General features: G+C 41.9%; 1 protein-coding gene across 1 annotated transcript in view; it reads right to left on the bottom strand.

Annotated features, from left to right (window-relative positions):
- LOC121390190 (probable cation-transporting ATPase 13A3) overlaps positions 1–8163 on the bottom strand; it is an 84519-nt gene extending 76356 nt beyond the window's left edge. The window contains exons 1-3 of the mRNA XM_041521944.1: positions 8085–8163; positions 7451–7530; positions 6367–6534 (exon numbers count right to left, since the gene is read on the bottom strand). Coding sequence (XP_041377878.1) covers positions 6367–6534; positions 7451–7530; positions 8085–8151 — 315 coding nt within the window. The 5' untranslated portion in view covers positions 8152–8163. The remainder of the gene's footprint in view (positions 1–6366; positions 6535–7450; positions 7531–8084) is intronic.
- Between the last annotated feature and the right edge of the window lie 13269 nt (positions 8164–21432).

Raw genomic sequence — 21432 nt, forward strand, 5'->3', positions numbered from 1 at the left:
GCCCGATATTTTTAGAATTTGTATGCTCCCAAATAACGTTATAAAAGGCGAAGTGTGATTGGTCAATATTTAAATTATTATTTACAGACGAAATGTTACCTGGACATTGGGGACTACGCAGTGTTGTTAGTTTTAAATCACTGGCAGGATTCTGCAAGTAAGGTTTTGATTGGTGGACATGAGCTCCAACTGGCTGGTGTTAGATCCACGTGTAATAGTGGAGCTAATTTTAATTAGATTGGTATGCTCCCTCTTGTTCCGGTCACGTGATGTTGAAAAGAAATGAAATTCTGCATGACCCATTTATCGGTTAGGCAGAAATAAATCCAGGTAACCCATTTATCGGTTACACAGAAATAAATCCAGGTAACCCATTTCCTTGTTGCGTGACCTGTTATATATCCAAATAAATGGTGATACAAATTTCACACAAACGAAAAATAGGCTATGCAAAATTAGATTCGCACGAACAACGCGTGAACCAAAAACAGGTTATGCAAAATTAGATTCACGCGAACGAAATGATCGTTCGCGCAGTTGTCTGGGGCCTATTATAAGTTGTAGAAGCATCACAAGGGGTATATGGCTTTTTATGTACCCTCTGTGTGCTCTTTTACCCCGAGCCGAAGGCGAGGCCATATACCCCGAGAGATGCTTCTACAACGAATTTATCTTGCCGACATGTTAAACCATATATAGCCAAATAATCAAAATAACGCCAGACAATTTATTACCGAAGCCGTACCACGCGGACGCGAACGAAACCACTTGCCAGTGACGAAAAATAGTTCCATCGATAAACGAGTTTTTAACTTTAAATGTTTGTATTACGAAATTGTCTGAAACAGATATTAATAATAAAAAATAAAAACAACTTCTCTTTTTTTCATCAGAAATGTATGTAGTAAAAAAATAAAAAATATTTAAAAAAAACCCGTAGGTGGCAGAGTTCAACATTGCAGCTTTTAAAAGTATTGAAATAGTGTATTATATAGTAAAAATAAAATTAATTATGTATACTTGATTGATTATCAATGATATTTATAATCTGATTATAATCTTTAGCATTAACTGGGGTGGCTGGAAACTGTTGGAAATTACAGAGAATTTGGCTCCGCCCACAAGGGTATAAGGGTCCAACGGCAAACAACCAATGAGATTAAAGAATTTTACATGAAGGCGAGATAATGTTATTTAGAATATCCGAGTTGGTGTATGCATTAGCTCAAACTGAATTTTACATTTACAACAATTTTGTTTGAAAATTATGATGAGGTAAAATTTTACATGATAATTTCATTTAAATTAGGGCTACATTCAGCCAGCCGGTTTTTGCAAAAGTTTGCAAACTACATGTATTTGTCTTAATGTGTAGTGTAAAAGCCAGTCTATCAAGCATGAATGACTGGCTAAAGCTACCATGTACAGGTCTGTGAAAATTGTGAAAAATATAGCTTCATTTACTCGGTATACTCACATGTGTAGGTTTGCATAACCCATTTTCACTCACATAAAATTGACGACATCATGTACCATAAACTGAAGTAAAAATATGTACAGATACATTTCGCATCACTTGGCGGCCTATACGTGTACAAGTCAAAGCTAGTGTTTGAAACATGTTTGAGAAGAAGAAGAAAATGTTTTATTTAACGACACACTCAACACATTGTATTTACGGTTATATGGCATCAGACATATGGTTAAAGACCACACAGATATATAGAGAGGAAACCTGCTATTGCCACTTCATGGGCTACTCTTTTCGATTAGCAGCAAGGGATCTTTTATATGCAGCATTCCACAGACAGGATAGTACATACCATGGCCTTTGTTGAACCAGTTATGGATCACTGGTCTACATGTACGTCCCGCCCCCATGTTTGAGAAAGTCACTAGCTCTCACAGAAGCTTTGGTTAGTGTCCTATGTATATCAGTAATACAGCTCACAGAAGCTTTGGTTAGTGTCCTATGTATATCAGTAATACAGCTCACAGAAGCTTTGGTTAGTGTCCTATGTATATCAGTAATACAGCTCTCACAGAAGCTTTGGTTAGTGTCCTATGTATATCAGTAATACAGCTCACAGAAGCTTTGGTTAGTGTCCTATGTATATCAGTAATACAGCTCACAGAAGCTTTGGTTAGTGTCCTATGTATATCAGTAATACAGCTCTCACAGAAGCTTTGGTTAGTGTCCTATGTATATCAGTAATACAGCTCAAAGAAGCTTTGGTTAGTGTCCTATGTATATCAGTAATACAGCTCACAGAAGCTTTGGTTAGTGTCCTATGTATATCAGTAATACAGCTCTCACAGAAGCTTTGGTTAGTGTCCTATGTATATCAGTAATACAGCTCAAAGAAGCTTTGGTTAGTGTCCTATGTATATCAGTAATACAGCTCACAGAAGCTTTGGTTAGTGTCCTATGTATATCAGTAATACAGCTCTCACAGAAGCTTTGGTTAGTGTCCTATGTATATCAGTAATACACCTCTCACAGAAGCTTTGGTTAGTGTCCTATGTACATCAGTAATACACCTCTCACAGAAGCTTTGGTTAGTGCCCTGTGTATATCAGTAATACAGCTCTCACAGAAGCTTTGGTTAGTGTCCTATGTATATCAGTAATACAGCTCTCACAGTAGCTTTGGTTAGTGTCCTGTGTATATCAGTAATACAGCTCTCACAGAAGCTTTGGTTAGTGTCCTGTGTATATCAGTAATACAGCTCTCACAGAAGCTTTGGTTAGTGTCCTGTGTATATCAGTAATACAGCTCACAGAAGCTTTGGTTAGTGCCCTATGTATATCAGTAATACAGCTCACAGAAGCTTTGGTTAGTGCCCTGTGTATATCAGTAATACAGCTCTCACAGAAGCTTTGGTTAGTGTCCTATGTATATCAGTAATACAGCTCTCACAGAAGCTTTGGTTAGTGCCCTATGTATATCAGTAATACAGCTCTCACAGAAGCTTTGGTTAGTACCCTATGTATATCAGTAATACAGCTCTCACAGAAGCTTTGGTTAGTGCCCTGTGTATATCAATAATACAGCTCACAGAAGCTTTGGTTAGTATTCTATGTATATCAGTAATACAGCTCTCACAGAAGCTTTGGTTAGTGCCCTATGTATATCAGTAATACAGCTCTCACAAGCTTTGGTTAGTTCCCTATGTATATCAGTAATACAGCTCACAGAAGCTTTGGTTAGTGCCCTATGTATATCAGTAATACAGCTCTCACAGAAGCTTTGGTTAGTTCCCTATGTATATCAGTAATACAGCTCACAGAAGCTTTGGTTAGTGTCCTATGTATATCAGTAATACAGCTCTCACAGAAGCTTTGGTTAGTGTCCTGTGTATATCAGTAATACAGCTCACAGAAGCTTTGGTTAGTGTCCTATGTATATCAGTAATACAGCTCACAGAAGCTTTGGTTAGTGCCCTATGTATATCAGTAATACAGCTCTCACAGAAGCTTTGGTTAGTTCCCTATGTATATCAGTAATACAGCTCACAGAAGCTTTGGTTAGTGTCCTATGTATATCAGTAATACAGCTCTCACAGAAGCTTTGGTTAGTGCCCTGTGTATATCAGTAATACAGCTCTCACAGAAGCTTTGGTTAGTGCCCTGTGTATATCAGTAATACAGCTCTCACAGAAGCTTTGGTTAGTGTCCTATGTATATCAGTAATACAGCTCTCACAGAAGCTTTGGTTAGTGTCCAGTGTATATAAGTAATACAGCTCTCACAGTAGCTTTGGTTAGTGTCCTGTGTATATCAGTAATACAGCTCTCACAGAACCTTTGGTTAGTGTCCTGTGTATATCAGTAATACAGCTCTCACAGAAGCTTTGGTTAGTGTCCTGTGTATATCAGTAATACAGCTCACAGAAGCTTTGGTTAGTGCCCTATGTATATCAGTAATACAGCTCACAGAAGCTTTGGTTAGTGCCCTGTGTATATCAGTAATACAGCTCTCACAGAAGCTTTGGTTAGTGTCCTATGTATATCAGTAATACAGCTCTCACAGAAGCTTTGGTTAGTGCCCTGTGTATATCAGTAATACAGCTCTCACAGAAGCTTTGGTTAGTACCCTATGTATATCAGTAATACAGCTCTCACAGAAGCTTTGGTTAGTGCCCTGTGTATATCAATAATACAGCTCACAGAAGCTTTGGTTAGTATTCTATGTATATCAGTAATACAGCTCTCACAGAAGCTTTGGTTAGTGCCCTATGTATATCAGTAATACAGCTCTCACAAGCTTTGGTTAGTTCCCTATGTATATCAGTAATACAGCTCACAGAAGCTTTGGTTAGTGCCCTATGTATATCAGTAATACAGCTCTCACAGAAGCTTTGGTTAGTGTCCTATGTATATCAGTAATACAGCTCTCACAGAAGCTTTGGTTAGTGCCCTGTGTATATCAGTAATACAGCTCTCACAGAAGCTTTGGTTAGTGCCCTGTGTATATCAGTAATACAGCTCTCACAGAAGCTTTGGTTAGTGTCCTGTGTATATCAGTAATACAGCTCACAGAAGCTTTGGTTAGTGCCCTATGTATATCAGTAATACAGCTCACAGAAGCTTTGGTTGGTGCCCTGTGTATATCAGTAATACAGCTCTCACAGAAGCTTTGGTTAGTGTCCTATGTATATCAGTAATACAGCTCTCACAGAAGCTTTGGTTAGTGCCCTGTGTATATCAGTAATACAGCTCACAGAAGCTTTGGTTAGTGCCCTGTGTATATCAGTAAAACAGCTCACAGAAGCTTTGGTTAGTGCCCTATGTATATCAGTAATACAGCTCTCACAGAAGCTTTGGTTAGTGCCCTATGTATATCAGTAATACAGCTCTCACAGAAGCTTTGGTTAGTGCTCTGTGTATATCAGTAATACAGCTCTCACAGAAGCTTTGGTTAGTGCCCTGTGTATATCAGTAATACAGCTCAAAGAAGCTTTGGTTAGTGCCCTGTGTATATCAGTAATACAGTTCTCACAGAAGCTTTGGTTAGTGTCCTATGTATATCACAAATACAGCTCTCACAGAAGCTTTGGTTAGTGTCCTATGTATATCAGTAATACAGCTCTCACAGAAGCTTTGGTTAGTGCCCTATGTATATCAGTAATACAGCTGACAATTCCCACTAGCTCTCACAGAAGCTTTGGTTAGTGCCCTATGTATATCAGTAATACAACTCACAGAAGCTTTGGTTAGTGTCCTGTGTATATCAGTAATACAGCTCACAGAAGCTTTGGTTAGTGTCCTGTGTATATCAGTAATACAGCTCTCACAGAAGCTTTGGTTAGTGTCCTGTGTATATCAGTAATACAGCTCACAGAAGCTTTGGTTAGTGCCCTATGTATATCAGTAATACAGCTGATAATTTCCACTAGCTCTCACAGAAGCTTTGGTTAGTGCCCTATGTATATCAGTAATACAGCTCACAGAAGCTTTGGTTAGTGCCCTATGTATATCAGTAATACAGCTCACAGAAGCTTTGGTTAGTATTCTATGTATATCAGTAATACAGCTCTCACAGAAGCTTTGGTTAGTGTCCTATGTATATCAGTAATACAGCTCACAGAAGCTTTGGTTAGTGCCCTATGTATATCAGTAATACAGCTCTCACAGAAGCTTTGGTTAGTGCCCTATGTATATCAGTAATACAGCTGATAATTTCCACTAGCCCAGAATCAATGTTCATTTGGTGACACAGAGCAGGGTTTCTGCCAGAGGGTCAAACGGGTATGGCACCATACCCGAAATGTTTTGCAGATTTTTTTTTTTTTTAAGTTAACCTTTTAACAAAATTAATTACTGTTATCCTTACTGTATGATTTTCTTAACCCTAATCCTAAATTTAACCCATTTTCTTTCTGGTCGTTGCCCCCCATACCCCCTGTTCACCGTGGTTGTATTCAATTCCATAGCGCCATACCCAAACATTTCTTTCTGGCAGAAACACTGCTGAGGGTTAGTGAATATGTCAAACACTGCATCAGCTGAAACCATATCATATGCTTTGAGTTTGAGTTTGTTTTGTTTACTGACACCACTTGAGCACAGTGATTTATTAATCATCGGCTATTGGATGTCAAACATTTGGTAATTTTGACATATAGTCTTAGAGAGAAAACCTGCTACATTTTTAAAATTAGTAGCAAGGGATCTTTTTTATGCACCATCCCACAGACAGGATAGCACATACCACAGCCTTTCATATACCAGCCGAGGTGCATTGGCTGGAAAGAGGAATAGCCCAATGGGCTGTATGTTTTGAATGAAGAATGTGGAAATTCTTTGACAAACAGTGTACAGTCAATAAAAAATATGAAAAACGTACACGTCTGAAATGACTTACTTTAATCAAGACAAGCTCCGCGCAGTAGAGTGCACACACGCGTTTCTTGAGGTAGCAGTGCAGCTCAGGTTTCCAGTTGACGACTAGCAGCAGGAGACCACCGGTCAACAGGACCAGGATGTAAAATATGAACGTCTTCACTGAGTCAGCAGTGTAACCACGGCAATCCTGAAAATGGGTTAATTAACATTACAGAAAATTATAGGATATTAAACGAGCTTCCATTAAGTGTAATGTTTATGTCCTGAATAAAATCATTTTCAACTGTCACCAGGCCCTCAGATTTCACAGACGTTTGACTATTCAATGATAATACTATAATATTATATTAAAAAAACCTAAAATCAGTTTCCGATAGGTTCCCATGATCACAAGACACAGAACCTAAACAGTGTTTCCCATGAGTCCTATAGTCTGTGTCACGAACTTCAGCGAGTGACAATAAAAAGTATTTAACTAGGGACCATTATGGAGATTTGATCTTATGATCCAGCCACCTCAGGCAAGTGCTCTACCACTGAACTACTTCACACCCAAAACGGTTTTTAGAACATTTAATATACAAAATGTACTACTGTTGTATCACTCACTACCTGGGTATAAAACAGTTGTATCACTCACTACCTGGGTATAAAACAGTTGTATCACTCACTACCTGGGTATAAGACTGTTGTATCACTCACTACCTGGGTATAAAACAGTTGTATCACTCACTACCTGGGTATAAGACTGTTGTAACACTCACTACCTGGGTATAAGACTGTTGTATCACTCACTACCTGGGTATAAGACTGTTGTAACACTCACTACCTGGGTATAAGACTGTTGTATCACTCACTACCTGGGTATAAGACTGTTGTATCACTCACTAGCTGGGTAATAAATTAGTGTTGTATAGCTGGGTAATAAATGAGTGTTGTATCACTCACTCACTACCTGAGTATAAAACTGCTGTATCACTCACTACCTGGGTAATAAATGAGTGTTGTATAGCTGGGTAATAAATGAGTGTTGTATCACTCACTACCTGGGTAATAAATTAGTGTTGTATAGCTGGGTAATAAATGAGTGTTGTATCACTCACTAGTTCATCTTCCTCTCCCTTGTTGATGGTGATCCGCGCCACAAACAGGTTTGTCAGACTGCCACTCTTCTCTTCATTACCTGCAAGTTAGAAAAAACACTAAAAACAAACTAAACTAAACAAAGTTTCTCTTCTGTAGCGACACCACTAGAGCACATTGATTTAACCATCGGCTATTGCATGTCCAACATTTGGTAAGTCTGACATATAGTCTTAGAGAAGAAACTTGCCACATTTTTCCATTAGTAGCAAGGGATATTTTATATGCACCATCTCACAGACAGGCTAGCACATACCATGGCCGTTGATATATCAGTCATGGTGCACTGGCTGGATGATGTTGTGAAGCCAGGGAACACTTTGTTTTCAAAATCTTGATTAGCTATATTTCTAGTCAATTGAAAATTGATTAGTAACTACTTTTAAATGTTTTAAAATTGTGTAGTGATCTCTGAAACTTGTGTAACGAATCGCGACACGATACTGAACAAAATGTTCCGTGGAAGCACTGGTTGGATTAGGAAAACAGGTATACACATCAAATCACAATGTTTCTACTCTGGTGGGTTGGGGGGGGGGGGGGAGGCAGGGGAGGTTATGAACACAATCCTGTAAATGATAATTATATGTATACCTTTCATGTGAAACATTTCACCTACTGGAAGCTCAACAACCTGAGAATAACAAAACTCCTGCCACATTACTGTACACAGCCAAACACAGACCTAACAGTTACTAGGTTTATGCTTTGTTATTTTGTAAAACAGTACTTCAGATCAATAAATGTGAATTGGAATAAACATCCAGACACAGAGTCAAGACAGCTGTTACTGCAGACTGGAACAAACACCTGTGACACGTGATAATAATTAATAATGCTAATCACTGGGAATCAGGGGTGGAGGAAGGAGGGGGGTACCACGGTCTGGCAGACACACCTGTGACACATCACAGTAATTAATGATGCTAATCACCAGAAATAAGGGGTGGAGGAGGGGGTGGGGTACCATGGACTGGCACACACACCTGTGATACCTGATGGTAATTAATAATGCTAATCACCGGGAATCAGGAGTGGAGGAGGGGGGTGTACCATGGACTGGCACACATACCTGTGATACCCGATGGTAATTAATAATGATAATCACCAGGAAACAGGGGTGGAGGAGGAGAGGGGTACCACGGACTGGCACACATACAATGTACCTGTGATACCTGATGGTAATTAATAATTATAATCAATGAGAATCAGGGGTGTAGAAGGGGGGTACCACGGACTGGCACACACCTGCGATACCTGATGGTAATTAATAATGCTAATCACCGGGAATCAGGAGTGGAGGAGGGGGGTGTACCACGGACTGGCACACATACCTGTGATACCTGATGGTAATTAATAATGATAATCACCAGGAAACAGGGGTGGAGGAGGAGAGGGGTACCACAGACTGGCACACATACAATGTACCTGTGATACCTGATGGTAATTAATAATTATAATCAATGAGAATCAGGGGTGTAGAAGGGGGGTACCACGGACTGGCACACACCTGCGATACCTGATGGTAATTAATAATGCTAATCACCGGGAATCAGGAGTGGAGGAGGGGGGTACCACAGACTGGCACACATACCTGTGATACCTGATGGTAATTAATAATGCTAATCACCGGGAATCAGGAGTGAAGGAGGGGGGTACCACAGACTGGCACACATACCTGTGATACCTGATGGTAATTAATAATGATAATCACCGGAAATCAGGAGTGGAGGAGGGGGGGTACCACGGACTGGCACACATACCACTGATGGTAATTAATAATGATAATCACAGGCAGGGGTGGAGGAGGAGAGGGGTACCACGGACTACAATGTACCTGTGATACCTGATGGTAATTAATAATTATAATCAATGAGAATCAGGGGTGTAGAAGGGGGGTACCACGGACTGGCACAACCTGCGATACCTGATGGTAATTAATAATGCTAATCACCGGGAATCAGGGTGGAGGAGGGGGGTGTACCACGGACTGGCACACATACCTGTGATACCTGATAATGTAATTAATAATGATAACCTGTTACTGATAATCACCGGAAATCAGGGGTGGAGGAGGGGGTGGGGTACCACGGACTGGCACACATACAATGCACCTGTGATACCTGATGGTAATTAATAATTATAATCACTGGGAATCAGGGGTGGAGGAGTGGGGTGTACCACGGACTGGCACACATACCTGTGATACCTGATAGTAATTAATAATGATAATTACTGGGAATCAGGGGTGGAGGAGGGGGGTACCACGGACTAGCAGACACACCTGTGATACCTGATGGTAATTAATGATAATCACCGGGAATCAGGGGTGGAGGACGGGGGTACCACGGACTGGCACACACACCTGTGATACCTGATGGTAATTAATAATGCTAATCACTGGAAATCAGGGGTGGAGAAGGGGGGTACCATGGACTGGCAGACACACCTGTCATACCTGATGGTAATTAATAATGCTAATCACTGGGAATCAGGTGTGGAGGAGGGGGGTGTACCACGGACTGGCACACATACCTGTGATACCTGATGGTAATTAATAATGCTGATCACCGGGAATCAGGAGTGAAGGAGGAGGGTACCACGGACTGGCACACATACCTGTGATACCTGATGGTAATTAATGATGCTAATCACCGGAAATCAGGGGTGGAGGAGGGGGGTACCATGGACTGGCACACAAACAATGTACCTGTAATACCTGATGGTAATTAATAATTATAATCAATGGGAATCAGGGGTGGAGAAGAGGGGTACCACGGACTGGCACACATACATGTGATACCTGATGGTAATTAATAATGCTAATCACCGGGAATCAGGAGGGGGGTGTACCATGGACTGGCACACATACCTGTGATAATTAATAATGATAATCACTGGGAATCAGGAGTGGAGGAGGGGGGTGTACCATGGACTGGTACACATACTTGTGATACCTGATGGTAATTAATGATGCTAATCACCGGGAATCAGGAGTGGAGGGGGGTGTACCATGGAATGGCACACATACCTGTGATACCTGATGGTAATTAATAATGATAATCACCAGGAAACAGGGGTGGAGGAGGAGGGGGGGGGGGGGGTACCACGGACTGGCACACATACAATGTACCTGTGATACCTGATGGTAATTAATATTTATAATCACTGGGAATCAGGGGTGTAGAAGGGGGGTACCACGGACTGGCACACACACCTGTGATACCTGATGGTAATTAATAATGATAATCACCGGGAATCAGGGGTGGAGGAGGGGGTGGGGTACCACAGACTGGCACACATACCTGTGATACTTGATGGTAATTAATAATGCTAATCACTGGGAATCAGGGGTGGAGGAGGGGGTGGGGTACCACGGACTGGCACACATACCTGTGATACCTGATGGTAATTAATAATGCTGATCACCGGGAATCAGGAGTGAAGGAGGAGGGTACCACGGACTGGCACACATACCTGTGATACCTGATGGTAATATATAATGATAATCACCGGAAATCAGGTGTGGAGGAGGGGGGGTACCACGGACTGGCACACATACAATGTACCTGTGATACCTGATGGTAATTAATAATTATAATCACTGGGAATCAGGGGTGGAAGAGGGGGTGTACCACGGACTGGCACACATACCTGTGATACCTGATGGTAATTAATAATGATAATCACCGGAAATCAGGGGTGGAGGACGGGGGGTACCACGGACTGGCACACATACAATGTACCTGTTATACCTGATGGTAATTAATAATTATAATCACTGGGAATCAGGGGTGGAGGAGTGGGGTGTACCACTGACTGGCACACATACCTGTGATACCTGATGGTAATTAATAATGATAATCACCGGAAATCAGGGGTGGAGGAGGTGGGTACCATGGACTGGCACACACACTTGTGATACCTGATGGTAATTAATGATGTTAATCACTGGAAATAACGGGTGGAGGAGGGGGGGTACCATGGACTGGCACACGTACAATGTACCTGTGATACCTGATGGTAATTAATAATGATAATTACTGGGAATCAGGGGTGGAGGAGGGGGTACCACGGACTGGAAGACACACCTGTGATACCTGATGGTAATTAATAATTATAATTACTGGGAATCAGGGGTGGAGGACGGGGGGTACCACGGACTGGCACACACACAATGTACCTGTTATACCTGATGGTAATTAATAATTATAATCACTGGGAATCAGGGGTGGAGGAGGGGGGTGTACCATGGACTGGCACACATACCTGTGATACCTGATGGTAATTAATAATAATAATCACCGGAAATCAGGGGTGGAGAAGGGGGGTAGCACGGACTGGCACACAAACCTGTGATACCTGATGGTAATTAATAATGATAATTACTGGGAATCAGGGGTGGAGCAGGAGGGTACCACGGACTGGCAGACACACCTGTGATACCTGATGGTAATTAATAATGATAATCACCGGGAATCAGGGGTGGAGGAGGGGGGTACCACGGACTGGCACACACACCTGTCATACCTGATGGTAATTAATAATGCTAATCACTGGGAATCAGGTGTGGAGGAGGGGGGTGTACCACGGACTGGCACACATACCTGTGATACCTGATGGTAATTAATAATGCTGATCACCGGGAATCAGGAGTGAAGGAGGAGGGTACCACGGACTGGCACACATACCTGTGATACCTGATGGTAATTAATAATGATAATCACCGGAAATCAGGTGTGGAGGAGGGGGGGTACCACGGACTGGCACATACAATGTACCTGTGATACCTGATGGTAATTAATAATTATAATCACTGGGAATCAGGGGTGGAGGAGGGGGGTGTACCACGGACTGGCACACATACCTGTGATACCTGATGGTAATTAATAATGATAATCACCGGAAATCAGGGGTGAAGGGGGGGGGGGGGGGGGGTTACCACGGACTGGCACACATACCTGTGATACCTGATGGTAATTAATAATGATAATCACCGGAAATCAGGGGTGGAGGAGGGGGGTACCATGGACTGGCACACATACAATGTACCTGTGATACCTGATGGTAATTAATAATGATAATCACTGGGAATCAGGGGTGGAAAAGGGGGGTACCACGGACTGGCACACATACCTGTGATACCTGATGGTAATTAATAATGATAATTACTGGGAATCAGGGGTGGAGGAGGGGGTTACCACGGACTGGCAGACACACCTGTGATACCTGATGGTAATTAATAATGATAATCACCGGGAATCAGGGGTGGAGGAGGAGGGGGGTACCACGGACTGGCACACATACAATGTACCTGTGATACCTGATGGTAATTAATAATTATAATCACTGGGAATCAGGGGTGGAGGAGGGAGTGTACCACGGACTGGCACACATACCTGTGATACCTGATGGTAATTAATAATGATAATCAGCAGAAATCAGGGGTGGAGGACGGGGGGTACCACGGACTGGCACACATACAATGTACCTGTTATACCTGATGGTAATTAATAATTATAATCACTGGGAATCAGGGTGGAGGAGGGGGGTGTACCACGGACTGGCACACATACCTGTGATACCTGATGGTAATTAATAATGATAATCACCGGAAATCAGGGGTGGAGGAGGTGGGTACCATGGACTGGCACACACACTTGTGATACCTGATGGTAATTAATGATGTTAATCACTGGAAATAAGGGGGTGGACTGGACCTGTGATACCTGGGGGTACTACGGACTGGCAGACATGTACCTGTGATACCTGATGGTAATTAATAATGATAATCACTGGAAATCAGGGGTGGAGGAGGGGGGTACCACGGACTGGCACACAAACCTGTGATACCTGATGGTAATTAATAATGCTAATCACTGGAAATCAGGGGTGGAGGAGGGGGTACCACGGACTGGCACACATACCTGTGATACCTGATGGTAATTAATAATGATAATCACTGGAAATCAGGGGTGGAGGAGGGGGTACCACGGACTGGCACACATACCTGTGATACCTGATGGTAATTAATAATGCCAATCACTGGGAATTGAATATGTCAAACATTTGGTAATTTTTACATATACAATGTAGTCTTAGAGAAGAAACCTGCTACATTTTTCCATTATCAGCAAGGGATCTTTTATATGCACTTTCCCACAGACAGGATAGCACATACCATGGCCTTTGATATACCAGTCGTGGTGCACTGGCTGGTACGAGAAATAGCCCAATGGGCCCACTGACAGGAAACAATCCCACACCAACCGCGCATCGAGCAAACACTGTACCATTGGGCTATGTCCCACCGCGTGAAGGAGACGAGAGTTGTCGAGTTAAACAGCGCCAATGACCTGAAGAGAGACTCAAGATTTGAACTTAGCCTGCAAGCCACGTGAGACAAGTACATGTCGAAAGAAAAGTCAACATCAACATGTGCTTGTCTCTACGGACCGCCAGGGCAAAGCTAAAAGACCTCAGCTATAAATATGTAAATAAACACAGAAGAAACATTCAAAATAAGTTACGACAAATGCAGAGTAAACGACCAAAATATTTTTGGAGATTAGTTAATGGATTACATAAGAAGAAAATACTGAATGATACTGATCTGAATGTTTTGCATAATTACTTTAAAACCATGAACTGTACTGTGTGTGATGAAATTTGTACCTTTTCAACTATTGAAAATGATATACTCAATATTGCTACCACTGAAAATGAAATCCATTATGCTATAAGCTGTTTGAAAAATGCTAAATCATCTGGTGATGATGGAATTATTAATGAATACATAAAATCTACCACTGATATTTTATTTCCTTTTTATGTGATTCTGTTTAATATTTTTGATACAGGTGTAATGTGACATTATGTCTGTTGTTAGGGCTCCAAGCCCAAGCAGCAGAGTCTTCTTGTAATTGTTCTGATTATTATTATTATTATTATTATTATTATTATTATTATTATTATTAGTCCTCCCTTTTTTGTCTGGGCAATTTCTCGAAAACCATTGATGTTAGAGGTTTTTGCCGACGATAGTGGCTCAAGCAAAATGTTTATCAATAAAATCAACAGGCCAATCTGAATAAAGCCTGGTCAACAGGAAAGTACATAAGAGCCCATTAAAATGGCCTAAATATTTTTGAGATGACTTAAAAAACATGGCCGCTATGGACGTAGAAAAATTTAGCATGTTGCTTTTTCTGTTTTATATGCACCGCTATTGTTCATCTGTGATTAATGACCCTGTAGAGGAATGTGTTGACACCTTTGATTGCACATTCAGTAATTATTTACACCTGTTAACACTCCTGTCATTGACTATGTCAGAGGTTAAGATAGCCAACAAGTTATTATCTTTTACCATGTAAACATGAATTTATAAACAGGAAAGGAATGTTTGTATACTAGTATTAAAGACAAACTAGCACTTTGTTTAATCAGATGCAACATGGATGAGAAACACTTTCTTTTAAAATACATCAATTTATAAAAAGGAAAGCAATGTTTAAAGATACAACAGCATATTATTTCAACAGCTGCATTGGGTTGGAAAGGTCAAAGTTCAGACAGTTGCTTTTAAACAGACTACCAGTATTATTTTCAGACTGCATAAATGTATTAAAAGGAATGGAATGTTAGCTCATTAGGGTTGGTGCTGTTTGTTGAAAACAAAAACCAAGTCCACCATCGGCCAATGAAAATTGAGCATCTCAAATATTACAGATTTTAGGGACAAAAACCTGTGTGTGTGTATATATATATATATATATACTGAACAAAAAAAGAAACTTCCGATTTGTACATATAGTATTTGTTGTGTTAAAGAATTCATTGTGTAATGAAATTATATAGGTAGTATTAGCTTTGAGCTGTATTATCAGGATTCATGAATTTTATCGATTATTTTTGCACTGTTAATCGTCGACAACATGAAATTAAATTTGCACATGCATGCATGGTTCGACATGTCCCGTTTAGTATTCGGTCAAATTTTTTTACTTGTCTTACTGACACTGTTGTCAAGTGAACGAAAACGCTTCAAAATTTGTAAAAAAATTAACGTTTTTTACATTGTAGCATTTTTAGTATGCCAAGAATATCCAATAATTTACGCGAACGGGCGATTGGCATGCTTGATGCTGGCATGTCGACAGAAGACGTTGCAAGGCATGTTGGGAGTTCTAGTCGAGCGATATGAAATCTTCACGTCAGATTTCGAACGACAGGAAGCACCAACGACTTGCCACCTCGTGGACGTCCGCGTGTTACAACACGTGGTCAAGACCGCTATATCATGAACACGCATTTGTGCAATCGATTCCAAACTGCCACTGCTACTGCTGCTAACACACCTGGGCTTCACAATAACCGAATCAGTGGGCAAACTGTTCGTAATCGTCTACGGGAGAACGGTTTACATGCACGGCGTCCTTACGTCGGATGCGTTTTAACGCAACGTCATCGTCTAAATCGTCTTAATTGGGCAGGTGTACACACTCGTTGGATACGGCGATGCTGGAATACTGTTCTTTTTTCGGATGAATCCCGATTTTCTTTACAACGTGGTGATGGCAGGGTGCGCATCTACCGTTGGAGAAATGAACGCTATGCTGACTGTTGTGTTCTTGAACGAGATCGTTTCGGGGGTGGGGGTTCTGCCATGGTCTGGGCAGCCATTGCCCATGGTTATCGCTCACCACTAGTCATCATTGATGGCAATTTAAATGCTCAATGTTACAGCGATGACATTCTCGCTCATCACGTCATTCCTCTGTTCTATAACAATGCCAACATCTCGATTTTTCAGCATGATAATGCCACCTCTCATACAGCTAGAGACATTGTAAATTTTCTTAGGACAAATAACATTGATTTCATTGATGACTGGCCCACTAAAAGTCCTGATCTCAACCCCATCGAGCATGCCTGGGATAGTCTGGACAGACGATTGAGGCGTCGTCCCAACCCACCCGCTAACGTCAACGAACTTCGTCAAGCGCTCATTCAGGAATGGAACAATATTCCACAGGCAGAAATCAACACTTTAGTCAATTCTATGCGCCTGCGATGCACTGCAGTGGTCAATTCAAGAGGTGGTCATACCCGTTATTAAGTGGGTGTTTTTTTCTTTAACCCCTACCACACTTGGTCAAAATTTCTCCCAGTTTCTGTTAACCTATATGGCCATGATTTTTGCACCAAACGATGCATCATGGAACACTCTTTAAACGCATATATAACAATTATTCCCCAGGTTTGTTTTCATCAAGTTATGTTCAAGCAAAGTTAGCGGAAGTTTCTTATTTTGTTCAGTATATATATATATATATATATATACGTATATGTATATGTACATGTATGTGTAGAAATTATATGTAGATGTAGATAGATAGATAGGGAGGGAGGGGAGGAAGGAGAGAGAGAGAGAGAGAGAGAGAGAGAGAGAGAGAGAGAGAGAGAGAGAGAGAGAGAGAGAGAGAGAGAGAGAGAGAGATATGATATTGATGATACCGAAATACATGAGGGTAATAATCTCTTTATCATATAATCTCAAGCTTAATACATGTTTATAGAATATGTGGCGCTGTGTATTTTTGAATGGAAATGACGTCAAACTCGAATGACATCATTTTGGATGTCCTTACATCAAAACAAACTAGGGCTTAGCGTTTTTTTGTTTTCGGAACGCTGGACAGCTTTCGGTGTCAAATTGCCATTTGCCATTGAAATGTTTTTATTCGATGACTATGAATGATACGTCAATTATGGAGTGTCACACAAGTACGTTTGCTTAAATGTCAATAAACCTAGTGCCGTGACCTCGATTAATTTACATCTAATTTGCAAAGTGTGTGTGTGTGTGTGTGTGTGTGTGTGTGTGTGGTTTGGTATGCCGAGTTCATTTTTGCTAATTGTAAGTTCATAGGATGAAGCATATGGTGTCCTTGGATTTTAAAAGGAAAGGAATGTTTTCAGACACTTTGCTTAATATTTAATCAGTTCTGTCTGCTGAAAAAAAACCTTGACCAACAATGAAATTATCACTAAAAAAGATTAGCAAAATGGGCTTTTAATGTTTTTGGGCGAATTCAAAAATGCATATTTTGAAAATGTCAGATTATTCATTCCTTAGTATCCATAGCAATAATGAAACTATTAGATACTTGTTGTTTGTCTTTGTTGCCTATAACTGGCTACTGTTAGTTTGGAGCCCTTTACTGCCACTTGCGGCAATAATTTTATATTGTCCTTATTAATTAATTTAAATGTCATTGAGAGAGAGAGAGAGAGAGAGAGAGAGAGAGAGAGAGAGAGAGAGAGAGAGAGAGAGAGAGAGAGACAGAGAGACAGAGAAAGACAGAGAGCAGTAAAAAAAAATTACGAACAAGTTTGTTTCTGGTTTTATATTTTACACATTATATACATGTACATGAAAATGGTTCTTTGTGGCACTTTCCAAAGTTTCATGAAACTGAACTATTCATAACTGAATATGAGAAGATTCATTAGACACTATTTGCTTTCCTGTTGTTATCGATCCAAGCTAAAATAATCAAGAAAACACACTGTTTACAGACAGCTGTTTGTGGTATAGTCCTGAACTGACCGTAACATATAGATGTCCGTTCTTCTTGCTGCCAGTTTTGGACAACATTAAGTCTACAAACTTGTTGCTTGTTAGGTGACTATTATGGCAAAATTATGGGTAAAATTATTTTTATATACCTAGGGGCTAAACGACTCGGGGCGAGCGGCAATAAGGGTGAAACGACATACATGTACAGTATTCGGACCTAGAATGCACCACTCTTTCTACGTCCCTTCGGACCACAGGTATCCCCAAACAATAACGTCAGATATGTTATAGTAATGTTATGTAATAAAGATACTCTTCATATATATAACTATACTGGCATCGAAATAAGCATTGTGTCTGGTAACCAATTTACAGGTTACCACAAAATATAGCCTGGTAGCCTATAGGTTACATCGACTATATGAAAGTTAGAATTGAATTCCTGTCACTACTACTAATTTTAATGCTAAAACGCGGACGTTCTGAAATTGTATCGGTGCGTGCGAACATTGTTACGAGAAACGAAATCCGGAAGTAAATTTATCTAGCGCGCACTGCTTAAACACGGATTGCCGACATTGCTCGCAATTGCAAAAGTGCGCACGAACATTAAGCTATCGGACATAACACTGGTAGGTATAGGGTTCGCAGACCGGTACCGGCTCCCACCCAGAGGGGGTTTTAACGACTCAGTGTGTTAGGTGTAAGACCACTACACCCTCTTCTCTCTCACTAACCACTAACCAACTAACCCACTGCCCTGGACAGACAGTCCAGATAGCTGAGGTGTGTGAACAAGACAGCGTGCTTGAACTCCGGAATGCATTGCCTAGTTTACGTTCGGAAACGAAACTACCATTACGTTGCAATTTTTGTCGAAAACGAAACACCGTTCTGGACTTTTCTTACATGTGGTATCCTCCCGGTAACCTGAACGACCGTTCTTGACTTATTTCGATGCCTGCTATAGCATTTGTATTAGGGGTTTCTGTCTGGGGGTGCCTGTGCTTCGGACTACCCCTACTAGGCTACTGAGTACTGGCCCTAGTAACTAGCCCCTACCCTAGCTAGTACTTCCCTACTAGACCTAGTAGTGGTAAAATCGCGACAACACTCTAACTCGTATTTACACAAACGCCAGTTACCTGTACGGGGACTCATACTTTTCGTAGTACAGGTGGAAGCGCATTGTGTTCCACGTTACGTCATTTTCCTTATTTATGTACAAACAGCGATAAAACTGAAGCTTGCGACACGACTCATAAAGTTAAAAAAACTTTTGTCAAATAGAGTGGCCTCCCCTATTCACTTCCGCGATCAAGATACAGCTGAGGGTTAAATATTTTATATCTACTGGTTTTGTGCTTCTAAACACTGAAATATCGCCTCTCTATCTTATTATATAGCATTGTTTTCTACTGTCAAGTATACAGATACCTACACTTTTTAATAACCTGGTATTTTCTCGTTGGCAACATCTATACGGCCAGCTGTCTTCATACGACAAACACATTTAGAGTCAAACAAGTGTCCCACCGTTATGTTAGCCTAATGACGAATTAATGCAGGTTATGTGACCAAGATAAACAACTGCATCTAAAAATTATCAATAAATAGCGTGATATAGCAAGGTAAATAGTGTAAATGATTTATTTTAAATAAATCGAAAACCCGACCCGGACCGTTGCCGCCCTATTGTTAGGGTTAGAGTTAGGATTAGGATTAGTTTTTGAGTTATGGTTATCCCGAGTACTCTGACTGTAAGAGAGCTAGACGGACATTTGGACAGTTAGACGCTCTCATTACAGTCACAGACCAACCTATGTATTTTTTTGGCAATTCCTGACAACCAAAAAGTTGGCAATGATTCCCGCTCTAATACCATACCAATCCTATGTTTGACGTCAAATACCTTTACATCAATCATTTTCGAGTTAACTGATAAAAAAAAATCCACATATTAATCACTAATACACATACTACAGAAAGAAATCCGACAGCACCCACATTCAGCTACGCTTCGTGACACTCCGTCGCCATAATTACAAAGCTAACCGGCCTCGGTGGCGTCGTGGCGTCGTGGCAGGCCATCGGTCTACAGGCTGGTAGGTACTGGGTTCGGATTCCAGTCGAGGCATGGGATTTTTAATCCAAACCCTGAGTGAGTGCTCCGCAAGGCTCAATGGGTAGGTGTAAACCACTTGCACCGACCAGTGATCCATAACTGGTTCAACAAAGGCCATGGTTTGTGCTATCCTGCCTGTGGGAAGCGCAAATAAAAGATCCCTTGCTGCCTGTCGTAAAGAAGAGTAGCCTATGTGGCGACAGCGGGTTTCCTCTAAAAACTGTCAGATTAAAAATCAATGTGCTCTAGTGGCGTCGTTAAATAAAACAAACTTTACTTTTTTAATTACAAAGCTCGGCGATCTATTTCGAGACGTAGATCACGTGATCGCCCACTGGGCGATTCCGCCTTGTGCAGCAGTTACTGGGGCCGTCTCATACCAAGCGAACTAGCGATGAGGATAGACGTTGTTTCGTGTGCTCTCAACCTACCCCCCCCCCCCCCCCCCCCCACCTGGGGGGATTGATGGCTAGCTACGGCTTGTTGTTAGAGTACCGCGTCACGTACACCGGGTCACGGGCAACCGTGACCTTGGTGTACGGGGACGCGGTTTCAAACAAGAGGAAGAGGACAAGGAAGAAGAAACGTGCGCCAGGGACAGCTCAGGCGGGGACAAAGCTGGTGGCTCAACCGCCAGCGGCGGTCCCGTCTGCGTCGCTGCCCCCACCACGACCAATCCAGACGGAGCGGAAGGAGACGACTCGTCACCCGACCGCACCGACCGTGCAGAAGCGGAAAGAGGAGCATCCCAATGCACCACGGCCCGCATCACCTGTTCTCGCCCGTCGCCCATCAGCGTCGAGACCCCCACCCACGGGGGACTCCGCGATGGCGACATTGGATGTTGGAGTTGCCAAGCGGAAGGCCGTGACCCCCCCCCCCCCCCCCCCCCCCCGGGGGACCAACCAGCCAAGACGCGGCCTTCTGCTTCCGCCAGGGACCAGTGGCAGCTCGCGAAATCTAAGATCAGGAGCCAGTACGCCAAGTACGTGGTCGGGGACGTTACGGATCCCTACAAACTGCCAGGCGGGATCCTAGAGGAAACCTTTAGGACCTTCGAGGGTGGCAACGAGATCGCCATCCACCCCGGGGATCTACGGGGAGTCGGCCAGGTCTTGGTCATTACTTCGCGCCGGGATGACTTGTACAGGCAAGGGATCCTCCACAAAGAGATGGACAATCACACCGTCCACAGGATAATCAAGATCATCGCCGGCGCCCAGTACCTCCCA

Source organism: Gigantopelta aegis, chromosome 15 (genome assembly GCF_016097555.1).
Source record: "Gigantopelta aegis isolate Gae_Host chromosome 15, Gae_host_genome, whole genome shotgun sequence".
Classification (NCBI taxonomy): Eukaryota; Metazoa; Mollusca; class Gastropoda; order Neomphalida; family Peltospiridae; genus Gigantopelta; species Gigantopelta aegis.